The sequence below is a fragment of the Limulus polyphemus genome, unplaced genomic scaffold (assembly GCF_000517525.1).
Source record: "Limulus polyphemus unplaced genomic scaffold, Limulus_polyphemus-2.1.2 Scaffold22, whole genome shotgun sequence".
NCBI classification, from domain to species: Eukaryota; Metazoa; Arthropoda; class Merostomata; order Xiphosura; family Limulidae; genus Limulus; species Limulus polyphemus.
Genome location: NW_013665632.1, coordinates 605,316 through 624,910, shown reverse-complemented (window position 1 = coordinate 624,910; position 19,595 = coordinate 605,316). Strand labels below are relative to the sequence as shown.

Here is a 19,595-nt window from a genome sequence, read left to right as displayed (position 1 = left end):
AAATAATTTATTACTTATGTTATATTATAGACTTATAAATAATTTATTACGTATGTTATATTATATACTTATAACTAATTTATTACTTATGTTATATTATATACTTATAAATAATTCATTACCTATGTTATACTACAAAAACGTGAAATTTATGTATTCATATTTTGTTGTAATTTTAGATTGCTGTATATATATAATTATTTTCATCATTTGTTAGGAAAGACAACGAAGTGTGTCAGGTGGACAAAAGAAAAACTTATCTTGGTCAGATTCTAGCATGGCAACAACAGACAGCAGTCAGAGTGTTGTAAGTTGTTATGATATCAGTATATACACATTGTATTTATTGTCCCAGCAGCAAGTTGTTGTAATATCAAAAATATACACGTTGTATCTATTGACACGGCAGTCAGTTATTGCAATATCGATATACAAACGTTGTCTTAACTGTCATAGCAGTAAGTTGTTGTAATGTTAGTATATACTTGTGATCTATTGTCACCAAATTAAATCGAGGTAATATAAGTACATACACGTTGCGTTTATTGCCACAGCAGTAAGTTGTTGTCATATCAGTGTATACTCATCGTCTATTGTCAACAGAGTAATTCGATGTAATATAAGTACATACACATTGTGTTTATTGTGTCAACTGAAAGTTATTGGATTATCAAAGGTACCTCTGATGGTACACGAAATATTATATTTCCAAGACATACGTATTCATATATATATTTATTTATTACATATCGAAACATATTTGTTAAGCTGAGTCGAGGTTTGTATGATAATGTTCTTATTTCTTATAAGTGTTCATTTGAATAACTGTCTAAACTGGTTAGCTTTTATGACCATTACAGGTCTATAGAAATTATATAACATGTTGCATTAATTAAAGTCACCTCCTCTATACATCGTATTGTTTGTGCAAATGATGTTAATGTACAACTATGTTGATATTTAAAAAAAAATTTGGAAATGTATCTTCAATTTTTAAATTATTTTAACTTGTACCAAAACCAAATCTTTACATTTAACAAAAACAGTTTTAATAGAAATAAATTTAAAATAAACTTTAAACCAAACATATATAATTTTCTGTTGTTTTAAATAAATTAGCAATTTGTACTTGGATGTATTATTCGTTTATTTTATTAATTATTCAGATTTATTGTATAATTAAGGAATTCGTAGAATTGGTTATAATGCTTGTGAAACGAACTGCAACGCTGGTACAGATGATTTGTAATGTTTCTGAAGTTAAGTTACTACAACAGGAAGATATAGCTGTAATGCTTTTGGATTTGAATCATAACAATCATGAAGTTAAAGTGAAATGCTTTTAAGTTTAAGTCATTATGCTTATCAAGCTGAATTGTAGTTATTGTGGAACTTGTTCTTAATGCTTTCAGTGTTGATTTTTTATTGGTTGTCTGATATAATTATAACGATCCATAGACAACAAAATATTGTCTAAAGCTGAATAGTAATGAGTCAAAAATTACTTAAAGTTTCCTATGAGACATACAACAGTTGAGAAGAGCAAAATTAACTTTTAAGAAATAATACTTCAAAATCAACCACTCTAACTGGAGCTTACAAGTTGCTACTCACAAATAGGCCGATATCGATACAGCAAGGTAAACTGATACTTACTTTACATAAAGGTTAACATGGCATGAGTTCTCTCTCTGACAATATTTTTTCTAAAAGCTAAGGTTCTTGTTTGTTAATGTGGTCTTTTTGTTGAAGAAAATATACGTTATTTGCTACTACTACTACAAATCTTAATGTACGAAATGACTAACTTCAAATGCTTGTTTTTAAAAATGTATTCTTAATTCGCATCTTTTACTTGTTTTAGGGATCGCCAATGTCTTTTCAAATCACCCCACTTCCAGGCACCCATCCTTTACTAGTTCTTGTGAACCCTAAAAGCGGTGGACGACAAGGAATGAGGTATCTCTGGTATACTCCGGCAGGGAAACGAAGATTATTTTATAGATAGTAAACATAATTATAGCAATATATACGTATATACTTAAACTGGAGTTCAGTTGAGTGGATGTTATTAGTCACATGAAGGTGTGAAAATTTTCAAACAGGTGAAAAAAGAAAGTCAACGTTTACTATTCCGTTTTAATCCGAAAATCACTTGTGGTAATACAATCTTTAATAATATAAACAAAGTTGTAAATAGGTGGAGCATGCGTGGTACGATAGTGTTGGTGGCATTGTTTTCAGATGCGAGTTTTCGGTTTTAGCCGTTTAATTAATAAATTCTCTGGTATGCCTAGACTTTTTTCATTATTACTTCTAGTCGTACTCTTCAATTGATCACTTCTTGCTTGTACATCGCTCTTATTCATGACTTTGAAACTTGACTTGCTGTCACTCAGTATACGCCCCCCGGTGGCACAGCGGTATGTCTGCGGACTTATAACGCTAGAAACCGGGTTTCGATACCCGTGGTGGGCAGAGCACAGATAGCCCATTGTGTAGCTTTGTGCTTAATTACAAACAAACACTCAGTATATTTATATGTTACCGCACTCGACTTTGAAGCCATCTAGTGGTAGATCCTATATAATAATCTAGGTTCTACCACTAGATGGCTTCATGCTTACGAAACTTTTCATTGTGGCTTTATAATTTGCGAATTTCCAAGTTGAGAATAACCATACTAAGACACAAAAGTGCAATCGTTATATTCATAGTTTTGTGTTAGTGGCTTTGGTGATAATACAGAAAGTACTTTTTTTTTCAGGATTCTAGGTAAATTCCAGTATTTGTTAAATCCTAGACAAGTATACAACATCACCAAAGGAGGTCCCATGCAAGGGTAGGAAACAGTTTGTCTGTAATCTTATTCTAAATTATCAAAATGAAATAAAAACTCGCGAAAGTAAGGGTTCTTACAATAATAAAATCAAAAATAACCAAATTGTTGCTCGAAACTCGATTTTTTGACGGCTTTGTTTCCCCTCAGGACCATAATAAAAATATTAATAAATCAATCATATATATATATTACCACAGACATCATATTTTGAAATAACTGTTTTTCTAAAACAGTCTCTTTATGTTATGGACAAGCATGTTGGATTTGTTATGGATTTCCAAAAATCAAATCTGTGTCTCTCATTTATATTATTGGGGATACCTGGCATCATAACACAAATACATTTAGAGATCCAAAATTGATTAGATTTCACGATTTCGTTACACCTGTTATCTTAATTCTGAATTGTTTTTTATTTCTAAATTTCTTGAAAAAAAAAAGGTCACTTTTATTGTTTGTTAAGTTTCACCAAGGAGTTTCACAGAATTGGAGCATTTTCACTGCTACTAGAAAACTTATTGTAGTTATGTACATAAGCTTTTGCAGTTTTAAAAAAATTGTAGCATTTTTTACTGCCACTAGAAAATGTATTGCACTTACATACATAAGATTTTGCAGTTTTAAAGAATCGTAGCATTTCTTTACTGCCATTAGAAAACTTATTGTAATTATTTACATGCACCTTTTCACGAAAAACATTGATACTGTCTTTCTACAAATGTATAACATAATTACTACGTACGCTAAGCAGATAAGTTCATACCATTTCTGTGAGGTCTCCTATTTATATGTTTAACATTTCAATTGAGTTTAAAACTGATTATCCCTAAGACCATATAACAACAATTCCCGATTTGACATTTGAGCTTCAGTTTACATCTTGTACATATAGTCAGTTCCAGAATGCTACAACTAACACGCATTTCGAGGAGTAATTAGCTTGATATATAATTTTTCATTACTACACCACAAACTTACGGATTATGAAGGTACTTTTATTCCAAGTCAAATATGCTAAACTGGATACAATTTGATCCCAAAGTGTTTTGATCTTAGTTCCTTATGTTAATTACTAAAAAAAAAAAAAAAAACTAGGGCTCAACTCCTGCTTAAAACATAAATTCTTCGTATTTCATTTCTATACTTACTGTTGGTTTTGTTCTCTACAATAGAACAAATTTAAATACTATACTTGTACTTATGTATTTTGTTTTTAGTGTAATTTATATTTTTGGTCTAAGAGAAGAAATATTTTTATACACATCTGAATACGAATTGTGTATTATCTATTACAAGAATATTTTTTCGCATTAGCATTGGAAGAACAAGGTTTCATAAAATATTTTGTTATGCATGCTATGAAATATTACACGTACAACATGATTATGCAGAAAACTCCATATTTAAAACCTACTTTCACCAGAGGCAGATTGAGAAATATATCTCTTATTCAGGAAGTTTGGACTTGTTATGCAGTGTTCGAAAAACCTATTCTACTGTATACATAATTCGCTTTCCTCGCAAATTATCATCGCTTTTGTCGTATCTCTTTTTTTCTCTCTCATTCTTTCAACAATACGAGACTGGTGGTTTGAATAAAATGTGAGTGTTAATATGTTCTTCTATTTTGCCCACTTCTTGGCCGGCTATGTCCTCCGGACATTATACAAGTAGATATTTGTCTGTGAGGTTTTGTCAAAGGGAATTTGAGTATGAATAGTTCGTAAAATTTGGAGGATCTGAAATAGCCTTTAGTAATGAAATTGTAAAATCAATAAACACTATTCAGAGCAGATAATACTTAGAGTATTTTCTTTCAGGTAGACGTTTGAAACATATTCTACCATGTCCAAACTTTATCGAAAAAATTATGATTCCTAAATATATCCTTTATATATTTTATTATATTTATTATATTTTATATCCTTTGTTAGCTATTTTTAAGGTATAATAATTTCAAGTATGGAGTTATCTTAATAAGTATCCTGTACTTCAAAGCGTCATTAGTATCTATCAGGAATATACTTGAAAACAATGACTTACATTTTCAGCTTGCAGTTTTTCAAGGACGTACAAGACTTCAGAGTTCTTTGTTGTGGAGGAGATGGAACTGTTGGTTGGGTGTTAGATACTATTGGTGAGTTACATAGCTGATGTTATCTATCCACAGACGTATTAACTTTAAAAACTATATCAGACACTTCAACGTGAGTTCCTTAATTTTCAGTGTTACTTGCTAATGTAATCTCCAAATGACCTGCTATATAATAAATGTCATAGTGAGTTATTTAATGTAAGGTTATCAACCAACATAAAACTGAGCTTAGTTGTAGACACCAAATTGAGTTATTTAGTGTTAGCTACCAATACTGAGCTTACCTGTAAATACAGGTTATATTCTGATCAGTTACCTCTGAGCACAAAGCAAGATTTGGAAAATAAAGTTCATTATGCAAGGATTAGTTACCTACGAAACACCCTTGACAATAAACGCCATAGGAAGTTTTTCTAATGCTCAGTTCAGTTTAACATATTAGGCTTAATACGACAAAGGAGTTTTCATGCCCTAGTTCTAGTTTACTTAGAGTTAGAAATTAGATTTATTCTACAGCTAATTTTTTGTTGTTGTTGTGTTTTTGGCATGTTATTTTATATCTAATCAGTTTCACGGCAAAAACATAACCTTTTTCTCAGATAGAAAAACAGACTTGTATCATATGGCCCGAATGTTTTGAATTAAATACACATATATTATAAGAACAAGATACGAAATTAGTATATGTAGTCTCCAGTTAGAAAAATCTTTTATAAACCTGAGTAAGTAAGGAATTACATACTCGCAAGTTATCCAATACTAAGTTTCTATATCAATCATAAAATTGCAAAGTCACGTTGAAGCACCCATAGATATATTTTGTATATTTTGACTCGTTTTCCTAATCGTTTTGTTACCTCTTGACGTGGAAAGATAGCTTTCTTACCACCTCTTTGTCTATTGAGTATTCTTAACAACTGATTAGAAAACACGGGTCATTAAAAAAGTTTGTGTTTTATAGCTACAAGTAGATACTGCTCTGCTTGTGGGAGATGTATCTTTTATCTATATCTCTAAAAGTTAAGAACAGTTACGTTTTCTTCTTTTCTCAGATAAAATGAACCTCTTGTCACCACCACCCGTTGCCATTCTGCCTTTAGGAACAGGAAATGACTTGGCTAGATGTTTAAGATGGGGCCCAGGTATGTGTATACTGTATCAACTAACAGTCTCATTACGAAGGTTATGTATGATTTGCTAGATGCTTAAGGTGAGGTCCAGGTAAGTATGTACTCTCTCAATTCACAGTCTCATTACGAATGTTTCGTAACTCTATATAAACGTATCCTGTTTCTAAGCTGTTTTCATTCCATTCAATGACGTTATAGCTTTTTAGTGGAAAATAGAAACTTCGCTCGTGTTTAATAATGTGAGGAGGAGCACAGACTTTCCAATGAACATAAAGATAGTCCACATAGGTGTCATGTTATGACAATAATATAAATGTTTTGGTTTATTTAATTTCCTGGTTTTTCCTTTTTGTCCTATGATAGTTTTTACAGAAACTGACTTTTTTTTCTTTACTATTAGTAATCAGTATGTAAGCTACATTTGCTGTTTGTTTGGTGAATCTCACATTAAAGTTGCATGGACTTAAATTCTGCTACAACAGTCTCTAAACGTTTAGTTAGTTCGTTTGTTTTTCCGCAGCTTTTCTTGATGGTAACTCCACAGAACAGCTTGAAATGTATAATTAACAACAATTATGTTAAACATTGATTCAATGTTAGCTTGAAAACCCTGTTGGACTTTTATTCTTATGAATTAATACTGTAAACTTCAAAATAGCTCCTAATGGAAAACTAATCGAGAGTAAAGAACTTTTGTAATAAAAATTTCATAAAACCTATTCTTAGCCGTTCTCTAATGAGTGGAGTACTGTTTATCCCTTGTTAAAAAAGCGTAAAAAATATAACAATTTTTCGAAAATATATATTTTTACAATGTTTTGTACTTGTATGATAAGTCATGACATAAGTTTCTAGGACTAAACCAATAAGGTTATAGACAGTATTGTTCTCTTCTCTTGATAAACGAAACCATGCTTTCTTAGTCAGTATTGTTATATTCACGTGATAAACGAAATGATGCTTCCTTATTAAGGTAGGATAGAGAAACGTTAATCCTAAGGATTCTTTTTTTTATTCTTGAAATAATAAGTTGAATTACATATTTCGTTTTCTAATATTATGTACAGGCTACGAGAACGAAAGCTTAGAGAAGATTCTAGAAAAAACAGAGAAGTCGACCACAGTCATGTTGGACCGTTGGAAAATTGATATTATTCCATCAAACGATACACAGGAAAAGGGAGATCCAATTCCATGTAACATCTTTAACAACTATTTTTCCATAGGAGTGGTACGTTTGTTTTGAGTGAAGTAATAGGTTTCGTTCTATGCAACAACGTGAATAATTTCTGTATCGCGCAATTTCTTAATTTGTTTTTCGGTAACAGGACGCGAATAATGGACCCGCAGATCCATAGTCAGCACTATATCCATTGGGTCACGCTTGACTAAGAGGCGTTTGTTATGGTAGTTTGATTTTAGTTACTTTAAATGTCATACTTAAGTTTCTGTAAGGACTTCAGCAACAAAACGCATATTAATAATATACTGTAATCTTAGTTTTCTTTAGAACTCTTGTCAGTCCTAAAACAATTATTTTTCAAGGCCTTTCTTATTTGTTTCTTGCAATAGTAAATGTTACATGTATATATAATGTAGATCATTCTATCGTACCAAACTAAAACATAATAATTTATATCAGGATGCGTCAATAGCCATAAAGTTTCATCTGGAAAGAGAGAAACACCCAGAGAAGTTCAATAGTAGGTAAGTTTTCAAAGTTAAGCTACAATCTTCTTAACCAAATACTCAATAAACAAATTAATAATATTGGAAACAATACTACTATAATGATGTGTAGTTACTACTTAGTATAAAGTTTTGAACAATTTGTTAAATAAACTATTTGTTAACTAAAAGTAAAACTTTATATAATAAAAATGTGTTTGTGAACAAGTAGTCCGGTAGGTTTCGTTATCTCTATTTTTACCATATTTGTTTTTCATCTTCCATTGTTTTTACTGTGATGTATTTTTATATTTTGTATGAATAAATGTCCTCTCCTCGCAGTCAAGAGAGTCTTTTTATGTAAATCACACAGTAAAGCTGATTCAGCACATTCATGATATACAGGGTGTCCCCAAAGGCCTCTTCCGGTTTTAAAAGTTTACTACAGCAAAACCAAAGGAGCTAGAAGTATGCAGTTATCAGCACATTGTTACTTAACTAATGAAGTTTTTTTTCTTTATTGACAGATTGTAATCGGAGGGCCCAGTTGCTAATGATTGAAGTTTAAATGAAGATGACGACTTCATAGGAGAAAGCTCAATATATGCACTTTATACACTTAAAGATGCAATCTCTTGTGTAGGACTTTGTGTAACGTTGATCTTGGTAGCTGGAGATCACTTGAAGCACGACGAATAGACTTTCTAAGGATGCGTTGTAACATCTCCTGGACATTAGCCAAGGTTTCTTCAGAAACACATGGACGTCCACTTCGAGGCAGGCCAAACACACTTCCTGTCTCCCGAAACTTATGAAACCACCTCCTAATGGTGGGTTTGTAGGGAGGATCATTGCCATATTGACTGTGGTAGTTCCGTTGGACAGTTGTCACTGATCTCGACTATGCAAACCAGATAACGCATTGAGCTCTCTCCTGTGCAGTCGCCATCTTCGGTGTGACTTCAATTATTAGCAACCGGACATTCCGATTACAATAAGTAAATCAAGATAAACAGTTGTTAATCAACAAGGTGATAAAAACCGTATAATTCTAGCTCTTTTGGTTTAGTTGTAATAAACTTTTAAAACCAAAACAAGACTATTGAACACCCTGTATTATTTGTTAATACCCTCTACTGTCCCGGAGTTTCAGCTATGTACTTTCTACTGTCCTGGTGTGTCAGCTATATACATTTTACTATCCAAGCGTTTCAGCTATATACTTTCTACTGTCCCTGCATTTCTGCTATATATATATTATACTACCCCGCGTTTCAGATATACACTTTCTACTGTCCTGGTGTGTCAGCTATATACATTTTACTATCCAAGCGTTTCAGCTATATACTTTCTACTGTCCCTGCATTTCTGCTATATATATTATACTACCCCGCGTTTTAGATATATACTTTCTACTGTCCTGGTGTGTCAGCTATATACATTATATTCTCCTAGCGTTTCAGTTATGTACACTTTACTATGTACTTTCAGCTATGTACATTTCACTGTCCCTCTTTTCAGCTATATACTTACTATTGTCCCGGCATTTCTGCTATATAGATTATACTATCCCGTGTTTCAGCTATATACTTTCAAATGTCTCGGCGTTTCTAATGTTTACTTTTTACCGCCCCAGCATCTCGGCTATATAATTTCTAGTGATCTAGCATTTCAGCTGTACAATTTCTAGTGGTCCAACGTTTCGGTTGTATACCTTTTAGAGACCCAGTTCTTCAGGTATTTACTTTACACAGATTCCCGTTTCAGCCAAATAATATTTGCCTAACCAGTATGTTTCGACTGTTTTCTCTACTAACTCAGCGTTTGGATTTTTTTTCTATTGACCCAACGTTTCAGTTATAAACTTTCTATTAACGACACGTATTGGTTATATACTTTGTGTTGCAGTGGTACTTTATGTACTTTCTACTGACTCTGGATCTCTGTTAAACAGACATTCTGTTAGGAGCTCTAAACATAAAGGACAACCCTTTGAACTTGGCTCTTAGCTAAGCTACGAAGGTAACCCTAAATTATTTGAAGACTTAACAAACAACAAGGTAAAGATGTAGTGCATCGAAATAGGATAACCTAATATCTTGAAGATTAGTAGTTTAATCCTGCTATGGTAAACAACATTATTTTATTTCTTAGTGCGATAAGATATTTCTTCAATATAACTCTTTTATTTGCAAAATATAAAGCAAAACATCGAGTTTCGATACTCATATGGGGCAGAGCAGAGACATACCATTGTTTATGTTTGTGCTTAACAACAGAAACAAACATTTGTAAACTACCAAATATGTTAACTCACATTATGTTACGTGTCTTTCTGGTAAGGACCACGAAAACATTTAAAGTTGAAACCCTTCAGATAGGTTTGAATATTTATTTACAGGTAGATTCCGTAGTTAAGAAATAATGGGTTTGAATCCTGTAAACTATATTTTTAACAGAACTTTTCTTGGAATACATACATTACATTAGTTTCTAATAGAGAGAATTAGGTAAAAAAAGATTTGCATATACTAAGAAATGGGCCAGTCTCCACTGATGCGATTTGATACGCAAAGGACAGCATGTTAAACAGCTATATATATTTGGTTAAGAGGTTCATTCCCAACCATTTGATAAAAGAATGCAACTAGGTATATCCTTTGGATGTGAGTAAACGTCATATCCACTTCCAAAGGAGATATTCGAATCACGAGATCGTTAAACAATTTAGGGCTAAAAAATAAAACACTTCAAAGGAAGGGAAAAGATTAAGACAGCAACGGACTCTGAAACCACATCTTAATCCAATGTAAAACGCCTTCATCTACAAAGTGAAGGCTATGACTGTGAAAGAGATTCCTCCGCCCAAACATTCATTATGATAAAGGTGGACATGTCTCCTGGTATCATTAACAAAATAACAGACAAAACCTAGAAGTTGACGAAAGCTCAGAAAATATAGTTTCCATGAGACAGTTTGCTGAAGAAACTGGAATCAAGACAATCCCATTTGACCGCGTACCTCTTCAGATACCCCAGTCAACTCCAATGTGCCGTTGGTTCACTTAAATGTGGACCTAGAAGCAGACGTTCACGTAAAGTGGAGGATTTATGAAATGTTTATCAAGACTGTCCTCGATATCCTTCACATAAGTCTGTTACAATGAAACTGATGTGTCGTAATCACAGGATTTACAACTCCACCAATATCCATCACATAAGTTTGTTAGAATGAAACTGCTGTGTCGTAATCACAAGATCCATAGATCCACACGGAACCTGACATGTCGTTCTTATAAAGTATGAACGTCCCTTAAAATATATCAATGTAAACTGCTTGCAAATTTAAAACATACGTAATAGTGAATAAATGAAAACAAGTTATAGAAAAAATAAAAGTTTGAGTGAATTCTTTATAGATATACAGTCCATGTATAAACCGAAGTGAAAGCATGTAAATGTCATTATTGATTAAATGTTCTTGCTTTATAAATTAAATAAATCAACTATTCTAAGTTCGGTCGATTGAAGAAATATAACACTAAAAGGTATTCGTGAAATGCACCTTATCATCAAGTGAAGCTACAAATACAAGAAAGAATAACAAAGCTTTGGAGTATAAGTTTTAGTGGAATCTATGTTTCTAGTTTCGCTTTATTTTAATATTGCTTTGTAAATATTTATATAAATTACAATATAATTATTATATCATTATCACGGTAAGATAAAAATAGCATTTTAAATAATTCAATTAATATTAATGTATAATTAATATTTTGTTTACAGAATGAAGAATAAGATGTGGTATTTTGAATTCGCAACATCAGAGACATTTTTTGCTACTTGCAAAAACCTACACGAAGATATTGAGATTCTGGTAATGTTAACTGTGTCTTTACTTAATCTCTAAATAATCCACATACTTAATTTTGAAACTTCTTTTAGAGTTTGAACTACACTGTCGGGAACTTAGAACAAGATTTTTACAATTTCGGCAAATTTGACAAATTCAACGTGAAATCAGTTAGCTCCCTATGCGTTACCAACCAGACATATTAAGCCTTAAGTCCTTAAAAATTATTTCTCAACAGTGCTTCAACTAGAAAGGGTAAATCAATGAGGTACATTTTGGGAGAGAAAATAAGAATATTTTCTCTAATTAATGTTGAATAAAAGTTCCCTTTTTTAACTTCGAATTCTTCAGACGAAAAAAAAAACATGGAAAAATGTTACCCGATTAATAGAGATATATGACTTCTCTTGATTTTTAATTAATGAAAATACACATTGATTGTTTAGATCTTACAGTACCATGCGAATTTCTCATGTTTTAAATGAAAATGGACCATAACATTCTTCCGAGTATATAATGATGGCAGACGCATTTTAAGCCTAGAAAAATGAGTTGAACTTGATGACTTGGAGAAAGATGTAGCTAGCGATTTTATGTCAAGAAAAATGAGTTGAACTTGATGGCGTGGAGAAAGATGTAGCTAGCCAATCTTATGTCTAGAAAAATGAGTTGAACTTGATGTCGTACAGCAAGATGTAGCTAGCGATTTTAACTTTGATTTAGATTTAAACACTACTCTTATTGGCCTTCACAAATCATGTTACCAAAAGTTTACATATTCCAAAAGTATAAGCAAAGGACTAAAACGAAAAAAATATGAATGTCGGAAAACGAGATGATGAAGATGACAAAAATACAGCTAAATTTATCAGGTCAAAAATCTACCCATTCAGTTGAAAACTTCGTGGATAAAAGATTTCCAAATAGGACTCTAGGATATTTGTTTGTTTATTTGTTTTATAGCAAAGCCACATTAGGCTATCTACTCTGTCCACCGCGGGGAATCGAACCCCGGATTTTAGCGTTGTAAGTCCTTGAACTTATTGCTGTCCCATCGCGTGACTTAAGGTATTTGTTCGGCAGCAAATACTATTTCCTGAAAAATTGGCGTCTAAATAGATCTAGCATCGAAACAAATAATTTGTATCGGAATGAAGCATAAATCAAGACACATTAACTTCGTTTGAGACCTTTATTCTAAAACAAAAAGACAAAAACTGAACATCTGGAACAGGTAGAATCTGGTTAAATGTTGATGTGTATCATCAGAATGGATCAACAGGTTCCTAAACAAGTGAAAAAAAAACTTCCTCGCTTGTGGTTATAACAAAGAGGCTCTAATTGAATGTTTGTTTGAAGAGTGGTAAAAGGGCTGGCCAATAAATTTTAATATTATTGAGCGCTTCATTATTTAAGAAAAAGCCTATCACAGGCTCTTGACCAAAAATAACGAGGTAAACGTTGAGATGGGACACAGCTTATTTTCCAACCATGAGACCAAAGGTACAATCCATGATTGGTTTTGGATACGCTGCATGCCTCCAGATCAATCCGAGATCTTGTTACTACCATCGTCAGGGCTTCAGATACAGATGCTTTTGTCTTTTCCACCTTTGTGGCTGTCTGCATTCGTTTTCAGATTGGTTAAGAGTTTAGAAGAATTCAGAGATCGTCAATGTTATTGAAATTGGGTGGATACCTAAGAAAAGAGGACAATAATCTCTATTGGTTCCTTTAACGACAAAGAGAAGTCGTCTGAACTTCTTAAGTTCACGACAAGTTCTCAACGTTATCTTTCTACTTTTGAGGAACTTGGTACTACGTAGTCAATGAATGAGAAGCCTATTCATGAGCTGGAACTGTTTGTTTGGGGTTATAGAAATAAATGATGTCAACATCGCTCGCTATTTAAGCGTCAGATCTGGCTACATGGATAACAAATCCTTTGTCCAAAATAGTGTCATCTTCCACACCAGTTGGGCAAATTACCAATTACCAAACAACAACAAAAAATAAAATAAAATCACAGACGCTGCTTGAAAGAATCGACCCGTAGCTGGCTGATCGATGATGCTTCAATACTTCCTTTTTGTGGAAGACTTTATAAAAATGGCTCAGTTCTGAAATATGCTCAATGTAACTTTATGAAATCTATGCTGCGCTCCTCAGAAGGTCGAGAGTGATAAATGTAGCTGCTTGAACTGTGCAGAAGAACATCGGATGGAAATCCATTTTTTTCCATCACGTGCAGATTTTTCACAAAACGTCATAACGCAATACATAAAAGAAAGACCACAACACGTAGTTTTGAAACTACAAGACGTAGATTTCACAAAAAAGAATCAGGATAAATAAGGATGCATATTCGTTTGACATCGATGTTCTTCCCTTTACTTCAGTCTGTTTGTATTTTTGTTAACAAACATGATAATAACAAATTTCCATTGTGGTAAACGAAATAATAATTTGTTGTAAGTAAGAGTTTTTTATTCTTCCCGATTTGTAAAAAATTCTTACGTGATAGAAAAAAATGAATATTATTTTTGAACTTTGAGTAGCAGAATTATGGAAAATCCGTTATTAAAATCTAAACAACTTGTATGAAGTTTAAATTCGCAGGCCTGAACATTTTTTCATATCAATAAGATATAATTTCCTGCTTATATATACATTAGTTACCCTTTCCACCTCTACACCAAAGCATGGAGTTTTTTAGTGTATGTCTAATTAGTGATGGCCCTGAACTTGTATATAGAAAAGTAACCTATCAATGTAAATCAGAATTTTCAAAATAACTTATGAATTAATAATTCTGATCATATAGTAAACTGTATAGCATCATAAGTCAGTACACCAGTTGCATCATTAATTGTATCATTGCTGTTAACTGCATTTCCAGCTTAATAGCAATGATAATATATCAAATTTGGCCAGCTTAACCTTAAGCAAGTTCTAGATCCATATGGTATGACCAAATGGAAAATAATTTTGTAAATATAAGAATGAATCTATATGTATATATATATATATTCATCATTATTTTGAATATTATAATCAGTGATAAACTAGTTAAAAATGTTCTCGATTATTACGTTTACTGGTAGGCCTACTTGTTGACCTACTAGTATTTCCTTCATTTTGCTTTAAACGTTGTCCTTAAGAAATTATTACTCCAGATAAAATTAAACCTTTGTTATGTTTAACTATTTTTGTACTAAAGTGTATGTTACAAAATAAGCAATAGAATTTATGACTTAAAATAACTCATGTTCCACTCTTTACGATACGTGTTCATGTATTTTCTATTACTATTTTAATTTCTTCAGTGTGATTGTTTTCTGTTTGTCCTAGTTACAAGTTGGTATAATCTCTGTTACTGTTTTCTGTTTTCAAGTGTGACAGTTACTTTAGTCCTATAGTTACAAGTTGATACAATATTTGTTGCTGTTTTCAATTCTCCAGTGTGATGGTTTACCATTAGACTTAGTTAGTGGACCATCTCTTCAAGGAATTGCAGTGCTCAACATCCCCAGCATTTATGGAGGATCCAATCTCTGGGGAGACAACCCCAGCCAAAGAAGAAAGATGTCCAAACAAAGAAAACGAGAGCGAGATCGGTCTACTACTAACTTTAACTCTATAGATCTCAGCTTAGCTGTGCAAGGTAAAATGTCCACAAAAGTGTGTGTTTATTTTTAAAATTGTTTATAAACTTTTAATAATTATTGATATGTTAGTGGATAAGTATATCAACAAGTAAGTATATGGGCATAAAACATTTCTACAGATCTTTTGCTCATGACATTGAAAGAGAAGCTTAAGAACATATATGCAACTTTATTGATAATGTTACTATATGAGCTAGGTTTTATTATCAATTACACAATAGAATTAAGATTGTTGTTACAGAATTTCTCTTAGAGTTAATCGAGACTGTATGCGCTAATCGTCCCTGATTTTGGATGATAGACTAAAGGGAAGGCAAGTAGTCAAACTTCCCATCGCCAACTCTTGAGCTACTTATTACAAACAAATAGTGGGATTGACCGTCACTTTACAACGTTCCCACGTCTTATTTGGCGCCCGGCATGGCCAGGTGGTTAGGGCCCTCCACTCGCAATCTGAGGGTCGCGGGTTCAAATCCCCGTCCCACCAAACGTGCTCGCCCTTTCAGCCGTGGGGGCGTTATAATGTGACGGTCAATCCCACTATTCGTTGGTAAAAAAGTAACCCAAGAGTTGGCGGTGGGTGGTGATGACTAGCTGCCTTCCCTCTAGTCTTACACTGCTGAATTAGGGACGGCTAGCGCAGATAGCCCTCGTGTAGCTTTGCGTGAAATTAAAAAAAAAAACAAGCAAACTTATTTGGCGAACACGTACGGAGACAGGTTTCGATACACGACCCGTACATTGTGAGTCGAGCGTCCTCGCCATTAGAAGTAAACAAAACTGTTCCATTACTTCACTACTGAATTAACTAACTAGAAAGTAATTGTGTGTGTGAAATTACCTACCATACATTTTCAACAGGTTTAGTCCTTTTACTCAGCATAACTCCAGCATTCGTGCTTACAATCTTCAATTTTCCAACATAATTCCAACATTCATGCTTACAATCTTTAATTCACTCAGCATTACTCCAACAGTCGTGTTTACAACCTTCATTCTATTCAGCATAACTCCACCAATCGTGCTTACAATCTTCAAGTTACTCAGTATAACTCTAACATTCCCAGTTTGCCCCTGAAGAAGAAAGGTCCACCTTTCGAAAGCGCTCGGGTTATAAGGTTTTTATTCATTTCTATTAAGTTTACTCATCATATCTCCAACATTCGTGCTTACAGCCACCCCCCAGTGGCACAGCGGCATGTCTGCGCACTTACAACGCTAGAGTACGGGTTTCGATACCCGTGGTGGGCAAAGCATAGGTAGTCCATTGTGTAGTTTTGTGCTTAATTACAAACAAAGCTTGCATAACTTCAACATTTGAGCTAAGTTTTTCCTTTTTCTGGTTCAATGTTGACTTGTAATTCATTGAACAATTATGCATTGTTTACAAATACTTTTAAGGTTTGAATATTAACTTACTGCTCATTTATGTCAACATATAGGTTTATTTATATAGAATATTACGTTATGTGTTCTTTTTTTAGGTCATAATGTAAACAATATGCTTTTTTGTAGTTTTTGAGTAATCACAATATTCTGTATACTGTATAGTTATCTTTTTCTCACCCCTGTATATATGTAATTATCTATCTGCTGAACCATTTATGTATTTTACTGAATATCTCTCTATTAATTTCGTTTATCTGTCTGTCCATCTTGATCCATTGCTACTTGTATAGTTTTCTATACATTCATCTATTAGCTTATCTGTTTATTGTGTATTTATTTCTGTCTAGTGTTCTAGTTATTACCATTTTGACAGTGTTAAAATTTACCTTCCACTGTCTTGTACAGATATTGGAGATATGCTGATTGAAGTGATTGGCCTGGAGAACTGTATGCACGTGGGACAAGTGAAAGCCGGTCTCAGGGGTTCAGGCCGTCGTTTAGCCCAGTGTTCGTCTGTGCTTATAAAGTATGTACGGATTTGCATTACTCTTTGGAATTATAACCTTTGCACAGTATTACACACTAATATAATACATAAGTTGAGCTCTTTCTGCCTCATTATTGTCATATACAAATATGTTTCCTTTCTCGAGGGAGAACTACTACAAAGAAGATAATATATAGTGTAATAGAAGCCAAACGTATGGTTGTAAGCTAAAAAAGTAGCGTTTCGTAAATGGAATAACTTAGTCCAAAGCTAGCGCATACATTATAAAACGTTTCTAAGCAAAATGTGGGTATAAATTATTAATAAGTTACCAAGTTTCAGTTCTACGGCTGGTACAGTTCTTAGATAAGCTTCAGTTCTAAGGCTGGCATAGCCTTTAGATAAGGTTCCGTTCTACGGCTGGTAGAGATCTTAGATAAATTTCAGTTCTAATGCTGGCATAGCCTTTAGTTAAGGTTCCGTTCTACGGCTGGTACAGGTCTTATATAAGCTTCAGTTCTAAGGCTGGCATAGCCTTTAGATAAGGTTCCGTTTTACGATTGGTACAGCTCATAGATAAGCTGTAGTTGTACGTCTCTTTAGAGCCTTTCGATAAGGTTCCGTTTTACGATTGGTACAGCTCATAGATAAGCTGTAGTTGTACGTCTCTTTAGAGCCTTTGGATAAGGTTCCGTTCTACGATTGGTACAGCTCATAGATAAGCTGTAGTTGTACGTCTCTTTAGAGCCTTTGGCTAAGGTTCCGTTCTACGATTGGTACAGCTCATAGATAAGCTGTAGTTGTACGTCTCTTTAGAGCCTTTAGATAAGGTTCCGTTCTACGATTGGTACAGGTCATAGATAAGCTGTAGTTGTACGTCTCTTTAGAGCCTTTGGATAAGGTTCCGTTCTACGATTGGTACAGGTCTTATATAAGCTTCAGTTCTAAGGCTGGCATAGCCTTTAGATAAGGTTCCGTTCTACGATTGGTACAGCCCGTAGATACGCTGTAGTTGTACGTCTCTTTAGAGCCTAAATTGTAGGTTAGACTAGTTTATCTCTTGGATAAATTTCTGGACTGGGGTCCTAATGCTGATACACTTCTCAGATACGTTGCTTGATAAGGATTTTATGTCCATATAAAAGCTATTTGCATAGAATATGATGTTATTTGTTCATAATCTTTTATCACAGTGGAAACTAAAAGTGTGTGTAATTCTAAAAACTTCTAAGTGAAAGTAAAGAGAAATAATAATACGTCAACCACACTACATCTGTTATATCCAGTGATGGCGATGCCTTTCGCCTAACACCATGGCTCCTCAGGCCGGCTGGGATACATAACGTTTTTCCTATACTGTTTTAGTTTCCCTCTCTCGCCCTTCTCTATGTAGTTATTTATCTACTAAAGAATATCTATCCATTAACTTAATTTATTTGCTATCCATCTAACTCCATTGCTACTTATTTAGTTCTCTGTATGATCATCCATTAGTTTATGTGTTTATTGTATGATTTTAGTTCTATCTAATGTACTAGCTATTACCATTAGATAAGCTACGGCTTATCCGCTTTTCCAGCTTTGGTTAAATACTCAAAGCTTTTACTTTAAAAGATGGGATCGTTAATAGTTGAACTGAAAACTAACATAGTCTAAAATGTAACTATTTAGATTCATGTATCAACTTTTTCAATATCAAAACAACAACGTTAGATAAATAAGTGTTGTAATAACACAATCCATTCCATAGATCTTTGGGCTAGGGAACAAACTCCTAACTTCTCAAGAAATGTTGATTTCCCTGAATACGTAATATTATCGTACAGTCAAACGTACGAAACGTTCACTTTTTTGCATGCAGTTCTAAGAAACGAACAAAGTTAAATATTGTAACACATTCTTATCCATGAAGAGAATACTTATATAACCAGCTTATTTTGAAATGGTAGTATTTATTTTCGTTATTTTTCATCATTATATCTATACAATTAAAAGGACCAGAATATTCTGAGCTGTTTTCTATGTACAAAGTTTGGGCTAGAATGTTCTCTACTATTTTTCTATGTACAAATAAAGGGCTAAAATGTTCTGTATTGTTTTATCTGTACAAATAAAGGGCTAGCGTGTTCTATACTGTTTTATCTGTACAAATAAAGGGCTAGCGTGTTCTATACTGTTTTATCTGTACAAATAAAGGGCTAGCGTGTTCTATACTGTTTATTTGTACAAATAAAGGGCTAGCGTGTTCTATACTGTTTCCTATATACAAATAAATGGCTAAAATGTTCTATACTTTTTCTATGTACAAATAAAGTACTACGGCATGTGTTCTGTTATTGTTTTTGTAGTCTACGGCATGTGTTCTGTTATTGTTTTTGTGACCTACGGCATGTGTTCTGTTATTGTTTTTGTACCTACGGCACTGTGTTCTGTTATTGTTTTTGTACCTACGGCACTTGTTCT

The 19,595-nt window shown here is 33.3% G+C and overlaps 1 protein-coding gene across 6 annotated transcripts in view; it reads left to right on the top strand.

Moving 5' to 3' along the window:
* The window catches only part of LOC106458351 (diacylglycerol kinase 1-like), a 346,054-nt gene that overhangs the window by 291,445 nt on the left and 35,014 nt on the right, over window positions 1-19,595 (top strand). For all 6 annotated transcript variants that reach the window (XM_022384776.1, XM_022384764.1, XM_022384755.1 and 3 more), the window contains 10 exons: window positions 218-307; window positions 1,865-1,959; window positions 2,768-2,842; window positions 4,894-4,979; window positions 5,990-6,079; window positions 7,135-7,298; window positions 7,710-7,774; window positions 11,522-11,612; window positions 15,051-15,252; window positions 17,051-17,171. In XM_022384776.1, coding sequence (XP_022240484.1) covers window positions 218-307; window positions 1,865-1,959; window positions 2,768-2,842; window positions 4,894-4,979; window positions 5,990-6,079; window positions 7,135-7,298; window positions 7,710-7,774; window positions 11,522-11,612; window positions 15,051-15,252; window positions 17,051-17,171 — 1,079 coding nt within the window. The remainder of the gene's footprint in view (window positions 1-217; window positions 308-1,864; window positions 1,960-2,767; window positions 2,843-4,893; window positions 4,980-5,989; window positions 6,080-7,134; window positions 7,299-7,709; window positions 7,775-11,521; window positions 11,613-15,050; window positions 15,253-17,050; window positions 17,172-19,595) is intronic.